Source organism: Mauremys mutica, unplaced genomic scaffold, assembly GCF_020497125.1.
Source record: "Mauremys mutica isolate MM-2020 ecotype Southern unplaced genomic scaffold, ASM2049712v1 Super-Scaffold_100246, whole genome shotgun sequence".
NCBI lineage: Eukaryota > Metazoa > Chordata > Testudines > Geoemydidae > Mauremys > Mauremys mutica.
The window spans coordinates 329,047-354,394 of record NW_025423293.1 but is presented as its reverse complement, the minus strand read 5'-3'; the positions used below and the strand labels follow the sequence as shown (position 1 = coordinate 354,394).

The 25,348-nt window shown below is 51.2% G+C and overlaps 1 protein-coding gene and 3 non-coding genes across 4 annotated transcripts; 3 read left to right on the top strand and 1 right to left on the bottom strand.

Moving 5' to 3' along the window:
• Window positions 1-3,425: 3,425 nt before the first annotated feature.
• Window positions 3,426-6,761, top strand: LOC123360273 (zinc finger protein 418-like; the record flags this gene model as incomplete). Its single annotated transcript, XM_045001195.1, has 2 exons — window positions 3,426-3,440; window positions 5,607-6,761. Coding segments are annotated over exons 1-2 (1,170 nt in total), but the record flags the coding sequence as incomplete, so codon positions are not given.
• A 2,567-nt stretch (window positions 6,762-9,328) lies between these two features.
• TRNAV-CAC lies at window positions 9,329-9,401 on the bottom strand. The gene has a single exon. It is a non-coding gene; the product is annotated as a tRNA-Val (tRNA).
• A 7,885-nt stretch (window positions 9,402-17,286) lies between these two features.
• On the top strand, window positions 17,287-17,359 carry TRNAR-CCU. The gene has a single exon. It is a non-coding gene; the product is annotated as a tRNA-Arg (tRNA).
• A 3,300-nt stretch (window positions 17,360-20,659) lies between these two features.
• On the top strand, window positions 20,660-20,732 carry TRNAK-CUU. The gene has a single exon. It is a non-coding gene; the product is annotated as a tRNA-Lys (tRNA).
• Window positions 20,733-25,348: the final 4,616 nt, after the last annotated feature.

Sequence of the window (25,348 nt, the reverse complement as noted above, 5' to 3'; positions counted from 1 at the left end):
CCCTTGCTCTTTCAGGGGCCAGTGACCTTCGAGGAGGTGGTTGTGTATTTCTCCAGGGAAGAGTGGGCTCTGCTGGACCCTGCTCAGAGAGCCCTCTACAGAGACGTCATGCAGGAGAACTATGAGAATGTGACCTTGCTGGGTAAGGATTCCTGTCCCCTCAGTTCTTGGAAGGGGAAATGAAGAGATACAGTTCATGCCAGCCCCACAATGCTACCTCTGCTCTGCCCTGTCTCTGCATCACCCCAATATGCCAGGGACCCACACACTGCCACAGACGCTCCCCTACTGCAGAACACAGGAACAGTATTGCACAGTGTCAAATATCTCCTGTTTGCACAAGTAAACTTCTTTGAGATGCGGCGACCACATCTGCACGCAGTGTTATGCTCCTACAAAGCACACAGGATCTTTATAGAGGAAGGTAAATACACAGCATTTATTGAGAATACAACAGTTAGCATATGCTTCTCTCTCTCCCCCACCCTATATCTCCCCCCGTCCTGCCAGTGATGTTCATAGTTACCAGTTTGTTGTAGCTCGAGTCAATCTAATGGCCAGTTAGATTCAGCACGATTGTGGGGCTGGGCTCTTGTCGGTCGCGGTCCAATGCCCCTGGAGTGTGGCATGACAAACCCAAAGTCCCATGGCCAAGCACCCTGGATCTTATAGTTTTTTTTCCCTTTGTTGAAGTCTATGGATTTTGCTGTATCAGTTTGTGATCGGTTACTTCTTAACTGGTGTAAACATTCCAGTGCACCTCCGAGAGGGTCAGCCTATCCTTTGCTCTGATTTAATCAATTGTCCTCAGGGGTGCCAGCCTTTACCTCAGGGTCATCAATCTGCCCTTCGTTATGGATGCACGTTGATGATTCTTTGATGTCCTTTAAGTCTCTTGACTCCTTCTTCCTTGACTCTGGCTATAACAATGGCCTTTACACCTTCTCTTTTCCTGATGCATACATCCTCATTCACACAAACCCACTGAGAATACAAACAGTAGTATTTTATATCGAGCAAAAAGGCATTGCAAATGAAACCTTGCCTTCAGTGTTTCTCTAATCTACTTAACATAGACACAATAGAGAATCCTGTCTCTTACTTACTAAACCTTAAAACAAAGACATGTATATTTAACTAGAGTGCCTAATTTGTAATACATAGAGGAAACCATAGTAGACAGTGTAACTTATCCTAAAACAAAAGGTGACCATAATCAGTCAGAAGGATTGTTCTGGTCTGTCATTCCTTTCTGCTATTCAAACAGGGTGGCTGACAGGATGAAATCAAATCGTACATTAAATTCTCCCAGTACATTATAAAATCCAGCTCCTACAGCCGTATTCGAGATTCCCAACATTCCGTTCGCTTTTTGACTGCTGCTGCACATTGAGTGGATGTTTTAAGAGAACTATCCGTGACGCCAAGTTCTCTCTCTTGAGTGGAAACAGCTAATTTAGACCTCATCATTTTATATGTCTAGTTGGGATTATGTTTTCCAATGGGCTGCACTATGTGCTATCCTGACATCTAGTACTGCTGAGATCCTGCATTCAGTACTATCCCTGCCCTTCCTGTTCCCTTTCTCCACTGAACCCCACCAGCCCATGGTTACTGTCCCCAGCTTCCCCAGGACTCTCTCATTGTCTCTGGACCTCTCCGTCAGCAAGAAGCAGTGGCAGGGAGACTTGCCCTCTCTCTGGAGTCTTGGATTTCTGGGACATGGATTTACTTTCTCTGTGTTTTGGGAGCCTCTTTGAAATTGAGTGTCTGTGACATTAACTACAGTGCAATCTGGAGTGTTGAACAGCTGTGTCCCCTCAGTTTCCCAAGCTGGGGTGACTTTTACTCTGTTTTACTGTGAGAGCAGCCACTCCTGGGCAGTTATCACACAGTCTCCAGCATGTAACTCGCTCCCAGCTACAGTATTGAGTGCTGCTAGTCAGCGACTCAGGAGTTACAGTGCAGCACAGGAAAACCCCAGAAAAGTCTCTGTTCCCAGACTTCCCCCAGAAATGTGCATCTTTCCCTGTCCAGCACACTACTGAACAAGGCAAGCTCATATGAAGTCTGTCATTTCATCAGTGGAAACTGACATGCACCAGCCTTGTTATCCCATGTAGATGAGTGGACTCACCCCTGCGGCACCCCCTGCTGGTGACTTCTGGGAATTAGCTCATTCCAGCTCCCGCGCACCCTCTGCAGGCCGGTGATCCGCCTGTCCTCTGACCCCCCATGTCCCTCCCTGGACCTGGTGCTCCTTTTACCTGGGGTGCTGCCCTCTGGCAGTAACCCCTCAGTCTTAAGGTCTCCCCTCCCCAGGGAACTCCCACCCACTATTCCCACCTTGGCTCAGTATAAGGCCAGTCATCGTCTAGCCCCACACCCTGGGGCAGGCTGCAGTATCAGCCACTCATCACTGGCAAGGAGGGTTTGGACCTGCTGCCTTTGCCTACCGCTGGGCTGCCCTCTGCAACCCCCCAGTACCTATTGCCTTCTGCTAGGCCGCAGCCTGGGGCTTTCCAGGCTGGAGCTCCCCAGCTCCTCTGCCTTTCCCCAGCCCTGCTCCACTCAGGTACCCTGTGTCTAGCTCCCTGCAGTCAGGCCCATCTCCCTCTACAAACAGAGAGAGATTCTATCTGCCCCGGCTTCTCTGCCTTTATAGGGCAGCTGAGTCTGTTTGGGGCATGGCCCCAGCTGCAGCCACTTCCCCCAAGCAGCCCAACCTAAAAGCTGCTTTCTCCAGCCACAGCCCCCTCCCAGGGCTGTTTTTAACCCTTCAAAGCAGGAGCGGACGTCCACCCCACTACATCCCAAATGCAGTTTCCAACACACTTTAATCCAAACACGCTAGTTGAATAAAACAATAAAACAAGATTGTTAATTACCAAAAAAAAAAGATTTTAAGTGAGTACAGGTAACAAGTCATAAAAGTCAGAATTGTTTACAAAAGAAATGCAAGATAAACCACAAATAAATTTGTTAGTCTCTAAGGTGCCACAAGTACTCCTGTTCTTTTTACAAACTAACATGTAAGTCAGGGGTGGGTAAACTACGGCCCGCAGGCGACATCCGGCCCCTGAGCTCCCGGCCGGGGAGGCTCCCCCGTCCCCTCCCCTCCCCTCCTCTCCCTGCTGTCCCCTCGCCCCCGCTGTCCCCCTGCAGCCTCAACATGCCGCGCCCTCAGCGCTCTGGCCCACCGCTCCTGGGCAGTGCTGCAGCGGTGGGGCTGCAAGCTCCTACTGTTCTGAGTGGCATGGTAAGGGGGCTGGTCTGCGCGCTCCTGAGGGACCCCGTGTCTAGCTGCAGCAGGCCGCGTGGCTGTGGTAAGGGGGCCAGGGCCGGGGGGTTGGATAAGGGGCAGAGAGCCCTGGGGGGCAGTCAGGGGACAGGGAGCAGGGGACGGTTGGGCGGTCGGTCAGGGGATGGAGACCTGGGGGGTTTGATAGGCGTAGGAGTCCCAGGGTCTGTCAGGGGGCGGGGGTGTGGATATGGGTTCATATCCAGGACCCCACCCCCTACCCAACCCCGTTGCTACCTGTCCCTTGACTGCCCTGACCTCTATCCACCCCCTTGCCCACTGACAGACCCTTGGGACTCCCACACCTATCCAGCCCCCGTCCTCCCAGAACCTCCGCCCCATCCAATGGTCCCCTGACTGCCCCCTGGGACTCCCTGCCCCTTATCCAACGCCCCCACCTCCTTACCATGCCGCTCAGAGCAGCGTGTCTGGCAGCCACGTGGACCACGCAGAGCCAGACACATTGCCCTGCAGGAGCGCACAGCCCCGCCCCGCCCCGCAGGAGCACTGCCCGCACGGTGGTGTGGCTGCGGGGGAGGGGCTAGCCTCCCCAGCCAGGAGCTCAGGCACTGGGCAGGACGGTCCTGTCGGCTGGATGTGGCCCGTGGGCCGTAATTTGCCCATCCCTGATCAAGGGCATAAACCTATTGAGTCAGCAAGACATGCAGGGGTATGTCTGTGTGCTGAGACTTCCGAGGCTTTTCCATGCCCTGTGCTGTGAAGCTTGTGTTTGGGAAACAGGTAGTACAAGCCACATGGCAAAAGGAATATAAAGGGCAGCTGCATCATCTCCATTTTGTCTTCAATCCCTCTTCCTAACTCTGGAGCAACTTCTCTACAAATTGAAGCCTGGAACAAAGGACTGAAAGACCCATCGAACTTGTGGATGTGTTCCAGACGGACTTTCAAGCCAGCAGCTCAACAATACTGCTAATAACCTGATATATAGATTTTGGAATGCATCTCACTGCTTTTCCATTTAACAACTTTTTTTGTGTCGTGTCCTGTCTTGTCTTTCCATGCTAAAGGATTGGCTGGCAGTGTGGTCTTTTGGGTAAGATCCAAACCTATAGTGATCTTGTAATGTGGCTGACCTTTTGGGGTCAGAAAAACATTTTGTATATGAGCAGAGTTTTTAAATAACCTCTCACTGTACTGGACCTAGGTGCTGATTGGGAGTCGGAGAACTGGAATGCAATAAAGGGGGCCGTGTGATTTCTTTTTTCAGCTTCTCGATAACCCGTGTGTGGGATCAGAAGCACAGTTTGTGACTGATCGTTGAGTTTAACTTCAGTGTTAACCACCAGTTTTGGGAGCATCTGCTCTCCCTTTTTCATCCTGCCCTGACCCTGGCATTTTCAGTGCGGACTGCCCCAGGCACACCCGTCACACTAAGCACTGAAGTTAAATTAATAGAATGTTTTTATGACAGAGTTATGAAATCAAGTGACCTCCTTTGTTTTCTTTCATCTGAGCAGGGTTTCCAATTTCCCAACCTGATGTGATCTCCCAGCTGGAACAAGGGGAAGAGCCATGGGTCCCAGACCTCCAGGGTTCAGAGGAAAGAGAGATCCTGAGAGCTCCCTGCACAGGTGAGGAAATATTAAACCAACTCAGAATCTGTAAGTGCCTGAAGGAAACATCTGGGATGCCCTACAATGCCCTTGGAAGGTCTCTCAGTTCATTACTGTCCCTAGCAGGGGTCGTATCCTTAGGGTAAATATAGCTCATGGCTTCCTGTAGACACTAGCAGACACCAGGCAGTAGCTTCCTCCCTTCCCCCTGTGAGTTTGGATGGGATGTGAAGTCTGAATTGATCCCCTCCTCTCTCCTGTTTGGGGAAGAACTTGGGGGAGTTCAGTTCCTGATTTTTATTTGACCTCTCTCCAGTACCTGTATTGGTTTGGCCTTCCCCTTTCCATCCCTGGCTGAGGTTTCTGTCTCTATCACAGCAGGTGACGCAAGGGTATGTGAGAAAGAGGAGCAGAATTCTCAGCAGGAGACTGTTGAGCAAGTGGATAAACACAGAGCATTATCGCAAAGATCGAAAAGGAATGTGTCCTGGAGTCATAAGCAGGAAAAATCCCGTGACATTCAGCACAGACCAGAAGGAGAGCAGGGAAACCAGCCAGGGGAGAAAGTGGATAAATGTATTTCCTGTCAGGAAACTCAGAAAGACCTCAAGGAAACCAAAACACAACAGGAAATCCTGAGCGGAAAGAGAAAAAAGACATGCACTGAGTGTGGGAAAAATATATGTGATTACTCCATCCTTCTAAAGCATCACAGAATCCACACAGGGAAGAGGCCCTATGAATGCAGTGAGTGTGGAAAAACCTTCAGTCACAGTTCGCACCTTATTAGGCATCAAAGAATCCACACAGGGGAGAGGCCCCATGAATGCAGAGAGTGTGGGGAAAAATTCAGGCACAGCTCAGTCCTTATTAGGCATCAGAGAATCCACACAGGAGAGCGGCCCTATGAATGCAGTGACTGCGGGAAAACCTTCAGTCGCAGTTCACACCTTATTAGGCATCGGAGAATCCACACAGGGAAGAGGTCCTATGAATGCAGTGAGTGTGGGAAAAGCTTCACTAGCAGATCAGGCCTTTATCAACATCAGAGAATCCACACAGGGGAGAGGCCCTACGAATGCAGTGAGTGTGGGAAAAGCTTCACTAGCAGATCAGGCCTTACTGGGCATCAGAGAATCCACACAGGGGAGAGGCCCTATGAATGCAGTGAGTGTGGGAAAACCTTCAATCGCAGCTCAAACCTTCTTACCCATCAGAGAATCCACACAGGGGAGAGGCCCTATGAATGCAGTGAGTGTGGGGAAACCTTCAATCGCAGCTCAGTCCTTATTAGACATCGGAGAATCCACACAGGGGAGAGGCCCTATGAATGCAGTGACTGTAGAAAATGCTTCACTGACAGCTCAGCCCTTTCTCAACATCAGAGAATCCACACAGGGGAGAGGACCTATGAATGCAGTGAGTGTGGGGAAACCTTCAATCGCAGCTCAGTCCTTATTAGACATCGGAGAATCCACACAGGGGAGAGGCCCTATGAATGCAGTGAGTGTAGAAAATGCTTCACTGACAGCTCAGCCCTTTCTCAACATCAGAGAATCCACACAGGGGAGAGGCCCTATGAATGCAGTGAGTGTGGGGAAACCTTCAATCGCAGCTCAGTCCTTATTAGACATCGGAGAATCCACACAGGGGAGAGGCCCTATGAATGCAGTGAGTGTAGAAAATGCTTCACTGACAGCTCAGCCCTTTCTCAACATCAGAGAATCCACACAGGGGAGAGGCCCTATGAATGCAGTGAGTGTGGGGAAACCTTCAATCGCAGCTCAGTCCTTATTAGACATCGGAGAATCCACACAGGGAAGAGGCCCTATGAATGCAGTGAGTGTGGAAAAACTTTCAGTCGCAGTTCACACCTTATTAGGCATCAGCGAATCCACACAGGGGAGAGGCCCTATAAATGCAGTGAGTGTGGAAAAACCTTCTGTGGGCACTTAGCCCATGATAGTCATCAGAGAATCTGCAAGGGAGATCAACAACATAAACACCTCTAGGGCTATCAATACTTTTTTTTCTTTTATAATTTTCCTGATTCCCACATAGTAACTTTTAAAGCTGTTTGAACTGTTTGCAGCATGGTTATCCCTCAGTTTGACCAGATGAGTGGCCCATTTTTGCCTTTTGCAGTTTGCCCTGTTTTGAGGTGGACCCATTTGTCCTTTCTATCAACTCCATTATCCCATGAGTAATTCAAGTGTGCCCTTCCTATCAGGAACCAGGGAGCATCACATTTATACTATTCTTCCTATTTCAAAGTTATTGTTAGTCACCAGTGATACAGATTGTATCATTGCCACTTGTTCTGCGTTGCTCTGGGTTGTGCTGAAGAGCAGATATAATGGGAATTTTTCAAATTATAGTTAAATGAAGAGGAGCAAGGGCAGGAAAAAAAGTGTAATTTCAGCCTCTGTGACACTGGAAGGAGATGAGGAAACTCAGAGATTCCCTCCTTCCCCATCACTGCAGAACTGCTACCTTTTGTCTGAGCCATGCAGAGGTTATCTTCATCACATTCTATCCATCCACATCTCAAAGTGTCCTGTGAGGACGAGTTCTCAGCTGTCTGTGCTTGGAGATGATGCTTTGACTTCTTTAATCGTATATCAGAGTTGCTATGACTGGAGATGAAAGTGTCAAAGACCTGGAAGGGGAATTCAAATGGATCCCAAACACAGTGTGCTCATTGGGAGTTTAAATCCCAGGTTCCATCTATTGGTAAAGCCACTTCTGGCAGGTGAGTGGTTTTGTCCCCCATTATGGCAATGCTCGGATACTAAAAAATTTGTAAATAACATAACTGGCTATTGAGACAGTGCTGAGTGAAGTATGTTTGAATGGATCAGAGGAGAATGTGATGGGAGAATCTCTTGTCCTGATTCTGAATAATCACATGTAACCTGCTCTGGAATTTCACTTCACACTTTCATTGCCGTGTATTCTATATCTCTGTGATGTGGGTTTCTATCTTTCCTGGAGGCTGTTTGGTCACCCAATTAGATATTAGTTCAGTTTGATAGGATGTAGCTGAGCTTTATTGGAGAATTTAAGACAAATGACCATTTGCTAAAGTCGTCATTTCTCACTTCAGGTTTGCTTTTTCCCCATCCCTCCATGATGACATGGAGAAAGTTCAAGTGCAGTTCTGTCAAAGGAGAGAACTCTCCAATTTACTGGACATGCTAACCAACAAACAGCAGTGATTTAAAATTTCCACTCGGAAATGGTGTACAACAGCAGCACCTGAACTAACTGAAGGAATTGCATATGATCACAGTGTAGTTCAATTGTTTAAGTCAATATTGTCTCATATGATCTGGGGAGAGAATTCCATGGTAAGTGATTTTGAACTAGGCACAATGCCCATGTGTTTGGTTTCCAAAGCATTTATAACCCAGGCCCCACAGAAGCTCTCTCCTAGCCAATCCTATGTTATGGGAGATGCCCTTCATGACACAGATGTTGAGGAAATAGAAGTGGGTTTTTTGTTGAATTTATCCTTTCTGGATGCTAAAAATGTGTGTTTCGTAAATCTAATAGCTGCAGAAAAAAAATTATTTTTCAATAGAAACTCCAGCTCTGGTAACTAACAGAGATTCTGATCCAGGCCTGTATCCAGTTCCTTGCCTGGACCTGTGCCACCAAATTAAAGAAAAGCTGGGCATGTTCTGGGAAGCCATTCCTCACTAACACTGCTGAGATTTTGAGTGGTTTTTTAAAGGATTCCACTTCAGAGAAGTGTAAATTTACCCTAACCAAGGCCAAGGATTTGGAAAGAGTCCACACCCAGTTCTTGGTTTCTGCCCCAGTAAAGGAAGCTATGGTGGCCAATGACCCAAGGAAAATTGTTTGTACCACTCCACTTCCTAGTTCTGTGTCACTGATGACAGTTCCAGAGGATACCAGGGTTAGATTGAGAACAATCATCCTTCACCATTTGGATCCAAAGAGAGAGTGCTTCCTAGGACGTTCCTTCCCTGTGGATCCCAAACTGGCTGCCTGATTGAGTAACAAGGACTTTCAGGCTTTAAAAATGATAACCAATGAGGCAATGAATGTATCAGGCTCCAATTTCAGACTTCTGGATACACACATGTTGAGTCCTGATTCCATGCTTTTGTGTCTGATCCTGTGGCTACACAATAAAGCTGATGTTGGCGCAGCTGCACCAATGTAGCTGTGCTGCTGTAGCACTGCTATTACAGGCTCTCCAAGCCAGTGGGAGAGATCTCTGCAGTCAAACTTGATTAGTCCAAGTTGCACCTGAGCATAGGCAGGTGACTGGCCAAGATCCTCTAGCCTTCCCCTGTTGATGCCAAGGCTTCTTCTCAGCTCATTTCACCACGCTCTGCCATGCAGGGGTTGGGGTTATCGCAAGGACAGACCAGTGGCAGCAGTAGGAGTGCTTTCCTGGCTAGGCAGAAGAAGTAAACCCATGTGTTTCTGCCTGGTTTCAAACCAAAGACCTTTTGCATGTGAGGCAAACATGATAACCACTACACTACAGAAACTCTGTTGCAGTGTTTGCTCCCTCCCTTCATAAGAACGTAAGAATGGCCATACTGGGTCAGACCAAAGGTCCATCCAGCCCAGTATCCTGTCTGCCAACAGTGGCCAATGCCAGGTGCCCCAGAGGGAGTGACTCTAACAGGTAATGATCAAGTGATCTCTCCCCTGCCATCCATCTCCATCCTCTGACAAACAGAGGCTAGGGACACCATTCCTTACCCATCCTGGCTAATAGACATTGATGGACTTAATCTCCATTAATGTATCTAATTCTCTTTTAAACGCTGTTATAGTCCTAGCCTTCACAGCCTCCTCAGGCAAGGAGTTTGACATGTTGACTGTGCGCTGTGTGAAGAACCTCCTTTTATTTGTTTTAAATCTGCTGCCTATTACTTTCATTTGGTGACCCCTAGTTCTTGTATTATGGGAACAAGTAAATAACTTTTCCTTATTCACTTTAGGGTGTGGGGTCTGGGCTGGGCTGACTTTAGTCCCAGGCTGGGGTCTCCTGAATGATGGGAAACATCCTTTGCTGCTACCCAGGGACAGCAGCTACTGGCGACATAGCAGGGCTGGGATGAGAGGGGAATGTTGCATGGACTTTATCATACAGGCCCCATCCTGCTTCTCAGAGCCCACAGGCGAGAATCTAGAGAGGGGTGAGTCATTTCTCAGCTGCATTCTCAGGAGAAGCCGGTAGCCATCCTTGACCAGACACCCAGGAGAGCAACCATGGCAGTTCTGCGGAGAGTTCTGGCTGCCAGGGGAGGGGGCTGTGCCGATCGGGTGTCCGCACTAAGTTCGGCATCAATATGGTGATCCCGGGGAAGCTTGGGGTCCCCAGGTTGCCTAAGGAGGGGTGAACCGGCCCCGGTCAGAAATGGAGCAGGTCAAAACTCCCGTGCCGATCAGTAGTGGGGTCGCGCCTGTGAATAGCCCCTGCAGCATAGCCTGGGCAAGACAGTGAGACACGGTCTCTTTTTATACACCCCCCTCCCCCGCAGAGCCTGGCTGGGGGGATGGGAGCACCCATATGCTCCGTTGCACCATTCTTAATTAGAAGAACGGGGGCATCCGCACAACACGGATCCTTAACGGTCGGGGGGACACCCACACACTCCACTATTAACCAGCAGGGACAGGGGCACAAGACACCACCAGTAGCGTGGAGAACACCCACATCCACCGGATCCCTCATGGGTAAGACAGGGGATTGTAATGGGGCCCAGCGCACCCACGCACCAGGGATTGTTAAGGGTTGAAGGGACAGGGACACCCACACACACTGAGATCACGTCCTTGGAGGAACACAAACCCTCCACAGAAGGAACTGGTCTGTTCCATGATGGCAGCCCAGCCTGGGTGAGTCAGAGTCTCTTTTTATACAGGCACGTCCCAGAGATCCTGACTAGGGGAGAGAGACACCCACCCACCAGAGATCCTTAATGGTCTAGGGTGCACCCACACACCAGGGATTCTTATGGGTGGGAGGAATGGAGACAGCCAGACACACTGAGATCACTTCCTCCCAGGAGCCTGGGCCAGACAGGGAGACACAGTCCCCCTTTACAGATCTGCCAGACAACCTTCCTCCCACTCCCTCCACACAATGTTCTTATCTGGAGGTGAAGCCAGGGAAACCACATGGAGGATTCTTACCTGGGGAACTGGGGGGACCCACTTACCACCAGAGATTCTTAAGGGCAGGAGGAACAGGGACTCCCACCTCTGTGGCATGGGGGTGGGTCGCCTGCTGGGATCATCTGGGCATATTTCACCTCGTCAGCTCCCTGCCATTGCCTTGGGGGCCCCTTGTTCGCTGCCTCTGGTACCCAGTTTAGCCTCCTTCCTGAGGGCTGAAACGCTTTGATCTATCTAAGGTCTGTGGGATCAATGTGTGTCATGGTGTAATTCTGTGTTATTCGGGGGTCAGACTAGCTGAGCTAATGGCCCCTTCTGCCCTTAAACGCCATGAAAACATTTCCCTGGTTTCTCCTTGCGCCTGACAGACACCACGGTGAGGGGCCCAAGAGAAGATCCTGGACACAGCGCTCTGGCTCTTACTTGGGGACGTCAGCGCTTTCCTAGCAAAGCTGCTGCTAAAGCCCTGGATTTGGGGAACGGTTCGGCTCCGATTCAGAGATCTGCCTGCGGGGTGTGAACCTGCCACGAGGAGCGGGAAACGCAACCAGCACCGGGAGGCGTTGGCTGAGCTCCAGGCTGCCCCCGTGTGGCCAAAGCTTAGAACTGAGCAGCGGAGTTTAAAACTGGCGCTGGGAGGGACCTGAACACGCGGGGCACGAAGGCTCCTGCGTGTAACGCTTGTTGGGTGGGCAGCTGCATGTAGCTGATTGCCGGAGTTCAGGGCTGTACCCCGGGGTGCTGAGCAGGTGTCTGTGCTCAGGTTGGCCTCGCTATGATGGTTTCTGGGAAGTTTGGGGCCACCAGTTCCCCCTAGGGAGAGGGGAGCCAGCCCAGGAAAGGAGGCCGGCAAAACTCTGGTACCAATTGGCAGTGGGACTGCCCCTGTGAAGAGCTGTTGCAGCCCCACCAGGGAGAGCCGGTCTCTCTTTATGCAGCCACCCCCTCCCCCATTCCTCAGGACGAGGGTTGTGCTCAAAGATCTGTGCCCCGTGTTTTCACCTCCGTGTGAAGCGCGCAGTGCAAATAACCCTCAGTGCATCAGCTCAGTGCCAGGCTCCACTTCCACCCGCTCAGGCTGAGGGTACGTCTACACTACGGGACTATTCCGAATTTGCATAAACCGGTTTTGTAAAACAGATTTTATAAAATCGAGTGCGCGCGGCCACACTAAACACATTAAATCGGTGGTGTGCGTCCATGGTCCGAGGCTAGCGTCGATTTCTGGAGCGTTGCACTGTGGGTAGCTATTCCCTAGCTATCCCATAGTTCCCGCAGCCTCCCCCGCCCCTTGGAACTTCCGGGTTGAGATCCCAGTGCCTGATGGGGCAAAAATCATTGTCGCGGGTGGTTCTGGGTAAATGTCGTCAGTCACTCCTTCGTCTGGGAAAGCAACGGCAGACAAGCATTTCGCGCCTTTTTCCCCTGGATTGCCCTGGCAGATGCCATAGCATGGCAATCATGGAGCTTTTTTTGCCGTTTGTGACTCTCACCGTATGTGTACTAGATGCCGCTCACACAGGCGATTCAGCAGCGCTACACAGAAGCATGCTTTTGCTTTTGCATGACAGCAGAGATGGTTACTAGCCATATTGCACCATCCAAACCCTTCCATAAATTGGAACTGAGGATGATCATGGCTACCAGTCCTTTTGTACCATTTGCTGCTAGTGCCCCTGGTCAATCAGCCAGGGGCGCAAAAGCCAAGAGTGGTTACTAGCCATATTGTACCTTCCATCGTTTTGTACCATTGGCTGCTGTCATAAGTGCCCCTGGCCGATCAGCCAGGGGCGCAAAAGCAAAAATTGGGAATGACTCCCTGAGTCAATCCCTCCTTTTTGGTATCTAAAAATAGAATCAGTGCTGCCTAATATAGGCAAGTGTGCTAGAGAACCACCTGCTCTGTGTCAGAGCCCGCAGAAATTATTATCTGTATGCTATTCACAGGGGGTGCTCCTGTAACAACCCCACCTGTTGATTCCGTTCTTCCCCCAGCCTTTCTTGGCTACCGTAGCATTGTCCCCCCACTTGTGTGATGAATTAATAAAGAATGCAGGAATAAGACACACTGACTTGTTAGTGAGAAATGAGTGGAAGGCAGCCTCCAGCTGCTATGATAGTCCAGACAGGACATTAAGCAGTGTGTAGGAGAGAAGCCCAGCATCCCACTGCTAGTCCAGGGGCAACTGAATCTTTTCTTTACACATGAAGGGTGGGGGCTGATGGAGCTCAGCCCCCTGTTGCTATGATGAGGATGGTTACCAGCCATATTGCACCATCCATCCACCAGAAAAAATTAGGGCCAATAGGCTGATGACGAGGATGGTTACCAGTCCTTTTGTACCATCAGCTGAGGCTGATGATGAGGATGGATTTCCATCATTTTGTACCATCAGCCGCCCATGACGGGGGGGGGAGCAAGGATGTTGGTGTTGAGTGCTGCACTATCGCGTCTATCTGCAGCATTCAGTAAAGATAGGGTGACATGTAAAAGAGTCAGAGGATTGTTTTACCTTTCGCTTCTGGGGGTGGGTGGGGGGTGGGTGAGTAGATTGCCAAGCTATGCCCTGACCCGCGGGCACTGTGTTTGACCCTAGAAGCATTTGGAGCTCAGCCAAGAATGCAAATAATTTTAGGAGGCTGCAGGAACTGTGGGATAGCTTCAGTCCTCCAGTCCATGCGCATCCATTTGATTCTTTGGCTTTCCGTTACGCTTGTCACGCTGCAGTGCGCTGAGTCCCTGCTATGGCGTCTGTCTGGAGATTTTTAAAAAAGGATTCTGAATTTCATCTTCTGTAACGGAGCGCTGATAGAACGGATAGAACGGATTTGCCTGCCCTTACAGCGATCACATCCGCATGGTCCATGCGGGAGCTCTTTTTTTTATTTTGATTTCGGACTGCATCGCCACCCGTGCTGATCGGAGCTCCACGCTGGGCAAACAGGAAATATTCAAAAGTTCGCGGGGCTTTTCCTGTTTACCTGGCCAGTGCATCCGAGTTGAGAATGCTGTCCAGAGCGGTCAGTGGTGCACTGTGGGATAGCTCCCGGAGGCCAATACCGTCGATTGCGGCCACACTAACCCTATTCCGATATGTTAATACCGATATTAGCGCTACTCCTCTCGTTGGGCAGGAGTACAGAAACCGATTTAAAGAGCCATTAAAATCGATATAAGGTGCCTCCTAGTGTGGACGGTTGTGGCGTTAAATCGGTTTTAGGCTCCTAAAACCGATTTAAACGCCTAGTGTAGACCAGGCCTCAGCCTGCACAGAGCTCCCAGGCTGAGCCTGAAGTTGGAAGCGGGAGACCCTGCAACCAGCCCAGCCCTGTGGCTGGTGCCTGTGATCCCAGCTCCTGGGCAGGCTGAGGGTGGCAGATCGCTTGAGCTCAGGAGTTCTAGGCTGCAGGGGGCTGTGCTGATCGGGTGTCCGCACTAAGCTTGGCATCAATATGGTGATCTCAGAGAAGCTTGGGGTCTCCAGGTTGCTTAAGGAGGGGTGAACCGGCCCAGGTCGGAAACAGAGCAGGTCAAAACTCCTGGCCGATCAGTAGTGGGGTTGCACCTGTGAATAGCCCCTGCAGCATAGCCTGGGCAAGACAGTGAGACACGGTCTCTTTTTATACAGACACCCCCCACAAAGCCTGGATGGGGGGATGGGAGCACCCACATGCTGGGGATTCTGACCTGGGGGGAGGGATGCACCCAAGCAACACGGATCTTGAAAAGGGGAACAGAGACACCCACAGATCCCGGATGGGGGCAGGCAGGGGAAACCACACACGGGAGCTAGTTCATGGGGTGGGGGACAGAGACACCCACCAGAGATCCTGGATGAGAGCACCCACATGATGGGGATCTTGAACTGGGAGGAGGGAAGCACCATGTCCCAGAGGTTCTGAAGGGGGAACAGGGACACCCACACACCAGGTGTCTTGCAGCAAGAGCTGCGGTCTTCATTTACACAGGGCAGTGATGGGGAATTAACCACGTCCCTTGCGGAGCTTGTTCCACTAGATGATTACCCTCAACTGGGATAACAGGGGCTGTGGGTCAGGAGTGAGGGGCACCAGCAGCGCAGTGACTGCAGAGCTCAGCAGGAGCCCAGGGGGCTGCAGTTCGGGAGTGAGGGGCACCGGTACAGCTGGGGGAAGTCCAGGGGGCTGCAGGTCAGGCGTGAGGGGTACCAGCAGAGCTGTGAGTCCGGATGTCAGGACTGGGATATCAGAGGCTGTGGGTCGGGAGTGAGGGGCACCAGCAGAGCTGTGAGTCTGGAGGTCAGGACTGGGATATCAGGGGCTGCCAGTCGGTAGTGAGGGGCACCGCTAGAGCTGGGGGGAACCCAGGGGGCTGCAGGTCGGGAGTGAGGGGCACCAGCAGAGTGGTGAGTCTGGAGGTCAGGACTGGGATGGCAGGGGCTGGGAGGACTGGAGGACTGGCACCGGCCCTAAGATAATTGAGGTTGAGACCCTGCTTTAAGGGATTGGAGCAATGCTGGAGAGACTGACGGGCAGGGAGCTGGGGAGCTGTGTGTGCTCCAAGGAGAGTTGTTGTTGTGCTCTGGTGACACAGAGCGGGGGTGGGGAGTTTGTAAGCTGTGGTGTTTGTATAGAGAGAAAGTTTACTAACCCCCAGGGTAAAAACTGTTCCTGCTCTGGGCTATACATGACACTCCTTGTTGAGAGTATAGATCAGCGGTTGAATGTTTCCCTGCATGATAATGGGTTCCTAATGCCCTCCCTGGTCAGAGCTCCAGCACCTTCTGTACTCGCACCGCAAATATGAAGAACAAGACTCCAACCCCATCATTCTTCCCTGGCCTGGAGGACCAGAGAGATGGGCCCTTCGTCCAATCACCCTCTGCCCATCAGGCTACCCTAGAGTTGTTAATGTGCATTTCCTGAACACCCAATATGTCCAAGTCCAGCTGCTCCAAGACACTGAACATCAAGTGCCTCCTCCTGGGCCCCCAAATCCCTTCCACCTTCCACATGGACACTTTCACAGATGCCCCTTCCCTGGTACTGCCCTCGCTCAGCTGCACAGAGGAGTTTTCATCCCCTATTCCTTCAGTCTAACATCCTCCAAACTGAGCTACTTTGGCAGCTGTATGGCAGTATTTTGGCCTGTTGCTTCTCTGCCCGGGAAGTTTTTGCAGCAGTTGCACACAAAAAGGACGTCATTGTGAGCGGCCCATGAAGACAAGACTCGCTTTTGCCTGCCTTGCTCGGCTTGACTTACTGCCTCACCCCGTTCCTGCCCTAGTGCCCGGGTTGACCTGGTGGTGGAAGGGGACTGGGGACCAGTGGCACGGGGAGGAAGTTGAGCTGGACCCTGAGCTAGGCTAGACCATGGCAGCGAGAGTCTGGCCACCACCTGCCACCCCACCCTGTTGTCCTGGCTTCCCCCACTGGGCGTCATTTCGGGAGGGAAGTGGGGCTTGTGCCTCCCCTCCCCGATTTTCACACCGCAGAGGAGTGTGAACAGGAAAACGAACGGCTGCTCCACACCCCCACCGGAGGAACACGACGCCCTTAGCTGCTCCCCCTGCTCCCCCCCAGCTATGCTACTGAGTGGAAGCGTTCTGTGCCCATAACACAGAGGTTGATTAATCAAAACCCTCTTCTGCCAGCACCAGGCCTCCTTCTTCTTACACTGGGCCTGCAAGTGAGGAGGTGGCTGGCACAGCGCCAAGAGTCTAACCTGTGTGGCAGGAGGCGGCTGACGCCCACAGCCTGCTGGGAGCTCCCAGAAGTTATTAAGGGACAGAGACTCCTCAATGCCCTTAGTAACAAGGGTTTGGGGGTCAGCGAGGCCAGTAAGGGGGTCACTGTGTTGGCCTTATAACCCTGGGTGTCAGGTCACTGTGCAGCTTTGAACTAGAGCTCAGATCCCAACAACCAACCAGCAGCCCACAGCCTCCCCCTGGGTCTGCCCCACCTGGTTACTCCTTACAGGCCGACCTCACCCCACTTTCAGCCCCGGATTCGCCTCTAATCATCCTACTGCCGCTCAGAGCCACAGCCGTGGAGGTGCTGAAGGAGGGAGCGGTGACTCTAGGGTGGGGTTCTTCTCCAAAGATGGCTGGCAGAAAGGTGGTGCTCAGCTCTGTCAGTTGCCTCGCTGCCAGGGGATGCAGACGTTTCTGTAAGGCGATTAAATGGGGGTATTTGGCTTCTGAGTGAATGTGAGGAATCTGCAATCATGAGAGAGAATTTCCATCCCTCATTCTACCACTCTTCAGGGCCCCAGTGGCCTAATGGATAAGGCATTGGCTTCCTAAGCCAGAGATTGTAGGTTCAAGTCCCATCTGGGGTAAAAAATTCCTTTCTTGTTGTATATTGCAAAGAAACATGGTGTTATTTTCACCAAGGAAGCTTGGAGACATTTGAACCCAAAGTACTGGATCTTGGGAACAATCCCCCTGAAACAGCATCTTCCACTTGACAAATGCTTTCTAGACCCATCAGTAGCAAACACTTAATACTAGTGTTTGTCTGAGAATAGAAGGAAGGGGAGTGTTTACGCCGACACCTCAATTAGAGAAACAGACAAAAAAGCAAGACTGTTCTGAAAGAGAATGGATCTGTCTGGAGACAAAGCAGACCCTGAGAATGAGCAACAGTGTGAAAAGAGGTTCAAATGTGTGTTAGGTTTTAGTTAGGTTGGTCTGGCAAATGTCAAGAAAATACCAATGCTCGTAGACTGATGCAGATACTGGCTGCTTCTGATCTTTTACTGAGAGTTCATTGAGAAATATTTTCCTTAACTCTGTTATGGAATATTGGGTGGGCTCTGAAGGCACCATTCCTCTTGCTTTCGCCCTTCGAGACAACACGGCTACATGGCATGTGACCAATGCTCACCTTCCAGTCAACTGCTAGAGAAGACAACACAGACAGGGATGGCAGCAGGGCAGACTGGAGCTCCATGGAGATGGTGGGACCAGGTCTCATCAATGGGGAGGTGGCCACCCCACCATGCACAAGGCTGAGCCAGTGTGCAAGTGGCTGCAACATGCTTTTCAAATGGGGGGCGGGGGTGGAGTGTGACAGGGAGTGTGTTGTGTGTATGTGGGGGGAGCGACAGTGTGTTTGGGGGGCTGAGAGTGTGTCAGCATGCTGTCTTGTGTGCTCGGACAGCAGCAGACCCCCACCTCCCCTCATACACACTCACAACAGCAGTAGCATTCCACACTAATGGTTGCTTTGTCCCAGAGCAGATAAGCTGCCGGCTGTCAGAAACGGAGCTTTGAAAGGGGATATCCGCATGCCTGCAGCCGATTTCAAAACAATGACTAGAGTGGGCACTTGACTTCAGAGGATTATGGGACATTTCCTGAGGCCAAACACAGTGCAGTGATGCAACACGTCGTCCACACTGATGCCCGGGCGTTTCAGCAGGGCTCAGCGAGCTTTATGCTTCTCATGGAGGTGGATTACCAGGAGAGCTCCACCTGCAGAGCCCAGGCGCTCCATGTGCCTTGCCAGTGTGGACACCTCAGGAGTTAGGACCCCCGGGGCTGCTTTAATGGGCTCTAACTTGCAAGTGTCGCCAAGCCCCTAGACTATGTCACTTGTGTGACTTACTTGTGCTATTGTAATAAATACAATAGACGTGCAATGGTCAGAAATTGCACCAGCAGAGAAGTATATTGCAGGGAAACCATAAGGAAATTAAGAGTTTAAATTATCCTCCACATGTCCCGTGTCCCACTAAAATGAATCCAACCCACAGGGCACGTGGGCAGAAGTATCGGTGTCAGGATGCTACATTGTTAGCACAGTAAATGAAGCTGCAAAATAAATGATGTTTAAATGACCTCACTCTATTTTTCACAATCCGGTATTAAGAGGTAATAGATACAGATGGACACCAGGCAGGGTTGTTTGGAGGACGAAGCGTTTATGCTTCCATCCCCCACCACTGTCAAGTTTTAGCCAATTAGGACAAGTCAGCAAATCAGAACAACCTCAGCTCTCAGTAACTGCTGCAGGTAGCAAAGTCCTACAGGGAGCAGTTTCTGGCACTACACCTGCGCAGCTCTGCTCCCTGGCTCTTCTCGGGCTCCTGCTCTCTCCTTAGCTCTACCCCATTCTGGCCCAGGCAGTTCCAGCTCCCACGGAGGATGGGACCCCCTGGCCTGGTGACTCCCTCATTACACTGCCTGGCCTGTCAGTGCGGCTAACTTGGAGCTTTGGCCTCTCCCCATTGCCCCTGGGGACTGTCAGTCTCAGGGTCCTGATTTCCCATTCGCCCTTTCCCCTTCTACTGGGACTGGGAACTAGCCAACCAAACCCCCCCCACTAAGCTTTAGTAAGGGGCCAACAGTCCCTTACACAAGCCAGCCCCATAAGGGTCACTGATGGCCAGAGAAGGCAGCATGAGCTGGTCCCATGGTGTAACAGGCAGCACTCAAGAATCTGACTCCTGCAATCTGAGTTCAAATCTCAGTGGGACCTTGTGGTAAAGCCCTGGAGCTCACACTGCTCCACTTCCCTGTCTTCAGCTCTACAAGAGCAATTGTTTCCATTCCTGCTGGATGGGTCAGGGCTCTAGAACTGACACCTGAGGGTTGGGATTCTCACGGCTTCACCTAGTGCCCCCAAGTCTGGCACTTGCCACTGTGCTTGAAGGAAGCAGGGCTGGGCAGGCGGGAGCCCAGCACTTCTCCTCCTCTGGGCACCTAGAGCAGAGGCGGCTGGTGCTGACAGCTCCAAGGGAAGGCTTAAAAGCCACAGAGGCCAGGGCAAGAGGAGGGGAGGACCATGCCTATGTGTGGCCAGCAGACAGCCACAAGGCCAGCCTGCTCCCTGCTGTGTTGAACCCCACTGAAGGCCACCCACAGGCCAGCATGCAGGGCAGCTGCTGATGTTCTGTGGCCAACATCAGAAGAGGGTAGGAAAGCAGGGCCAGCCCCCCTGGTGGGGCCTCTGACCGTCCCCACTCAAGGTGCTCACTTTCAAAGTGGAGCCGCCCATTTTCTTTGGCAAGTCAGGAAGGGCAAAGGCGAGACTGGAAGCATCTGGGGCTCAGGTCCCAGCCTTTGTGACACCCAACCCCCAACTCCTTCCCGGGGCTCTAGCTGAAGGCAGAGCACTGGCCTGAGTGACCAAGAAGAGGTTCCAGCTGTGAAGAAAGCAGGACTTGCAGCACAAAGTGAGCACAACCATGAGGGGACTCAAATCCTGAATCATCCGATCCACAGGGAGATGCCTTATCCTTTAGGCCACATGATGAGGGGATCTAAACACTTCTTTGGAAAAGCCGGACATTGTGTTTCTCAGGTCATCTGCTGAGGGGGCCGAGACGCTCTGGGCACAAGAAGTTAAGTTCCCAGCGACACGTGAGACTTAATTGTATGGGGCCAGGTGCAGGGCTTTGGCAGGGAGGCTCGGGCATGGGGGATTGAGGTGCAGCGGATGGACCGGCTGTCTAGGCACAGAGATTTAGTCTCCCTGAGGAGGAGGAGGAATCCTTCTGACAGGCAGTGGCTGTGCAGAAAAAGAGGAGGGGTTCCTGGGACTTTTTTTGCCTCTCTTTTGCCTGCCTGCTCACTCTTGCCTGCACACTGGGATAATCACTCTTGTGGTGAATGGTGAAGCTGTTTCCTAACAAGCTCAGGTAGCTCAGTTGGTAGAGCATCAGGCTCTTAATCTGAGGGTCCAGGGTTCAAGCCCCTGTCTGGGTGCTCAGCTTTTAAATTGCCTTGTGTGCCAGGAGCCAAACTCTGTTCACAGCCACACAGGGATTCCCAGAAGCTGTGGCCATTTCCTGGAAAGGTTCCTTTCCTTAGCAATCAGGAGGGAGGCCACATCTGCAGATGCAGATAGCGCAGTCTCTGGCTGCCAGGAAGTGCTGTGGGGCCAGGTGCTGAGAAAGCCCCCAGAGGGGGAGCAGCAGAGATGACGGGAAGGGAGAGAGAGAAGCAATGAGGACAGAGCACAAGTGTAAAGGGGGCATCTGGTCTGGCTATTGTGGGGAACTTGCCTGGTTTATACATGACCCTGGTGGAATTGGCCAGTGGAAGGATCTGAGTCCCCACCCCCTTACCCAGAGGCTGCCTGACCTCGAGGACTGTTAGGATACAGAGATTCAGGCCAGTCTGCAAAGGCCTGTACTTTAAGAATTTAGGTGTATTTTTATCACTTAGCTAGTTATAAAGATATAAAAGAAAGAATAAAAAATCACTGTCTGTCTGTGTAATGGCCTTCTCTTACTGTGACAGTCTGAGGCCTGGTTCCTCGGCTAAGCAGCAAAGGCAGCCATAAGCTGGGAAGTGTGTGGTCACATCCTCACATTCCCAACTAGTCACATTGAAATAAGGTGCGATTGGGCTGTTAGGGACACAATATTCCATCACCTCCAGAGAAAGGGAAACTTAGTTTGGTAGCATCCTGTCTGGCAAGAACTCACTTATCAATAGACACAGCTGGAAAAGCCTTATGTCTGTATAGATGTAGTTGTGAAATCCTCCCTTCTGTATTGTTTTGTATGTTTATTTGCATGGTCTCTGTCTGGGTCTGTGATTGTTTCTGTCTGCTGTATAATTAATTTTGTTGGGTGTAACCAGTGAAGGTGGTGGAATATAACCATGTTACAGTATATTAGGACTGGTTAGTCTAGAGAAGGAGTGAGGGTGCCAGGCGGTGCGGCGGTCGGGGCCGTGTGGTGAGTGTCCCGCTGAAGCGCTGGCCGCCCCCCTTCTCTCTCCCCCCGCTCCCTCCCCTTCCCCCCCACTAGACTGGGTGCGCACTCTGCAGCACAGGGAGTCCACTGGCTCCGGCCGCCCTGTGGGGTTTTTGTTTTGTTTTTCCCCTGCTTTGCCGGCCGCGCCGTTGTCTTTCCCCCCATCCCCCCGCTTTGCCGCTTCAGCCGCGCCGTATCCCACCACACACCCCCGCTTTGCCGCTCCACCCGGGCCGTTTTTCCCCCCCCTGTTTTGTTGCTCCGGTGGCCCCACCCCCCTTTTTTTGCTTGGGGCGGCAAAAAAGCCAGAGCCGGCCCTGCCCGCACCTGACTCCCTGCCATCTTTACAGGGGCCTGACAAGCTTTACTTGTGTTTGGCTTCTGCAAAGCAGAGGAGCAGGTGAGGTTTTCCTTGCAAGTTGTGTGTGAGTCAATCTTTGGCCAGGTCTGCACTACAAAGTTGTTTCAGCAGAATTATATTGCTCAGGTGTGTGAAAAACACACAACGCTCCCTCGGTCGGCAGCTTGTGGCTGGTGTACACACTGCAATGCTACATCTGGTGACAAAACTGCCCTGTTTTGGTGACAAAATAAAATGACTTTGATGAGTGGTCTAGAGCTTTTTGCAGCAAACTTAAAGTGACAGAGTAGACGCTGCTGTTCATTATATCACCATAACTGGCCTCCTCCAGTATCCCACAATGCCCGCCGTGAACTCGCCTGCCCTGCATTCCTGCTACAGAGCCATGGGCCCTTCCCCTTTCATCGCTCTGAGAAGTTCTGACAGCTGAGCCTGCTGCTCTGCTCCGGCAACCAGGAGCAAATCACTGCTGTGGATGCTGCTCTCTTCTGCACTGCGAACACAGAGCAGGGTGGGGGGAACTTCCTTACATTGGGGAGGCACCGGCATCTGAATGTGACACCCCCATGACACCCCTTCCCTCGAGGAGGCTCTTACCTTCTAAACAGGGACGTCTGTTTTCTAGTAAAATCACTAAAAGGGAAGGAGAAAATTCAAAAGAGGCTCCTCCTGGCGCTCACAACCGTGAACCCGAATACTCTCTCAGTCCTCAAAGAGAGACCTGGAGAAGGAGACTTGCTGAAGCAAAGCCACAGGGGTCTCTGAGGTTTCCCTGGCCCCTCGCCCCTGTCCTGCCTGGCTGATGTCAGCATCTCTCTGTGAGGTCACCACCTCCCCACCACCTTTGACCAATAGTCTGAGGTCCTGCAAAAGGCCTTTGTGATGTCACTGCCAAACCCCTCCCTTGCTGTGCTAATGTCCTGCCCCTGGCCAGGCACTTTGGAGGTTTGAGCTACTCCCTGTGGATCACCCCACTCAAGGAGCGTTCGTTCTAGGCAGCAAGCCGGCTAGACAGGAAAACATCAGACGCTGCTCCCAATGCTACACTCAGTTTTTCAGAAATTAGTCGACTTTATGGCCAGAAGAGACCATTAGAGCATCTAATCTGACCCCCTGCATATCACAGACCTCCTGTATGACACAATAGCTACTTTTGGGGGCAACACATTCCAGAAAGGCATCTAGTCTTCATTAAATGACATCAAGAGATGGAGAATCCACCACTTTCCTTGGTAGCTTGTTCCTGTGGTAAATCATCCTCGCTGTTGAATATTTGTGCCTTAGTTGTAATATGAATTTGTCTCTTTTCATCTTCCAGCCATTGGGTCTTGTTATGCCTTTCTCTGCGAGATTAAAGAGCCCTTTAATACCCAATCTTTTCTCTCCATTAAGGCCCTTCAACACTTCAATGAAGTCACTTTTCATTCATGAAGGACCCCCCGCCGCCGAATTGCCGCCGAAGACCCAGAGTGGAAGAATCTCCGGAGGCCCGGACCCCACGAGAGTTTTCCAGAGCTCCCGGAGTTAGTGAAGGACCCCGCTCCAGGAGCCCCAAAAAACTCTTGTGGGGGCCCCTGCGGGGACCAGGGCAAATTGCCCCACTTACTCCACCATCTGGGCGGCCCTGATGGGACCTGGAGCTACTGTTATTTCAGGACTCCTGTGAGACCCTCAGCTGGTTGGTTTGCACTCTGCTCTTGGGACTCTCTCTCCTCCTCCCTCTCTGCTGCTCTCCTCTCCTAGACATTGAACCCAGCCCTTGCTGCTGCCAACACCAACTGGCAGAAGGGCCTATAAGTCCCCTGCCTGAGGGGAGACCAATGCATGTGGTCGGCCATAAGCAATATGATATTTTCTGTCTTATTCTCTATCCATTTCTTAATGATCCCCAAGATTCTCTTTGCTTTTTTGCCAGTCGTTGCACACTGAGTTTTCAGAGAACTATCCGCAGTGACTCCAAAATCCCTCACTTGAGTGGCAACATCTATTTTTGGCCTCGTCATTTTATATGTATAGTTGGGATTATGTTTTCCAATGTGCATCACTTTGCATTTATCAACAAATCTGCCATTTTGTTGCCCTTTCACCCAGTTTTGTGAGCTCTTTTAGTAACTCTTCGCAGGCTGCTTTGGACTTAACTTTCCTGAGTAGTTTTGGATCATCTGCAAATTTAGCCACCTCGCTGTTTACCCCTTTTTCCAGATCATTTATGAATATGTTGAATAGTACTTGTCCCAGACCCCCTGGGGGGCACCACTATTGACCTCTCTGCATTTTGAAAACTGACCATTTATTCCTACCTTGTAATCAGTTATTTACCCATGAGAGGACCTTCCCTCTCATCCCATGAGAGTGTAATAGAGCAGAATAGGGCTTCCTTGGGTGTGGGTGTGAATTGAGAATATATCAGGGGGTTGTGCACATTTATTGTCCTGGTGAAAAAGTGTGTCTGATACTCAGTCATTGCTGCTCCTGACAGCTGTGACTGCTGAGGACATTTTCCTTCTCTGCTCCAGGGTCTCTCTTCTGCCAGATTCTCAAAAAGTCAGGCCCCCTGCAGACTATGGCAGAGCAGTTTGGTAATAGGCTGCAGGACTCACCACGTAAGAATGTAACTGCTGTAGCACCTTGACTGTCCATGGGCCAAATCCTTCAGCCCAGGATAACCTCCCACTGCTGGTGATGGGAATTGAGCCTTTGTAACTAGCTGCTGGTACCTGAGGTCTCAGTTACAGATTAAACTGGTGGCAAACACAGCTTCAGCCAAAGAAGTGAAGGATGTAAGTGAAAGAGCAAAGCTGGCCATCCGGGGAGCTGCTGCAGTCCCATCACCACAGCTGGAAGGGAGAAGAGGAAAAACTCCCTAAAGTGCTGGGAGCAGCCCCAAGAAAAGGAAGTTTGTCAGTGAGATCAGTAGCAATAACTGTGAAATGACGGAGTGCTTTCTCCTCTGTGCCGACATGGCTGAATTGTGTTACTTTACTGTGAGAATAAGCTTTAAAATATCCTGCTCTAATTTCAGGATGGGTCTGTAACCATAACTGGACTCTGTGGGAAGTGGCCTCTGGATAGTGATCTTTGGGAAGAGCTGGCTGAAGAGCCTTCCTACTCCCCAGGAGATCCTGGCTTGACCTGCTAGTTCTTCCTTGCTGAACCTAGTTTGTCTGTCAGGCTCCTTTCTTTTATTTCTTCTAATGAAAAGAGAAGACCTCACTGCACAATCCTTGTAAGTGCTTGTTCAAAACACAGAGACCCTT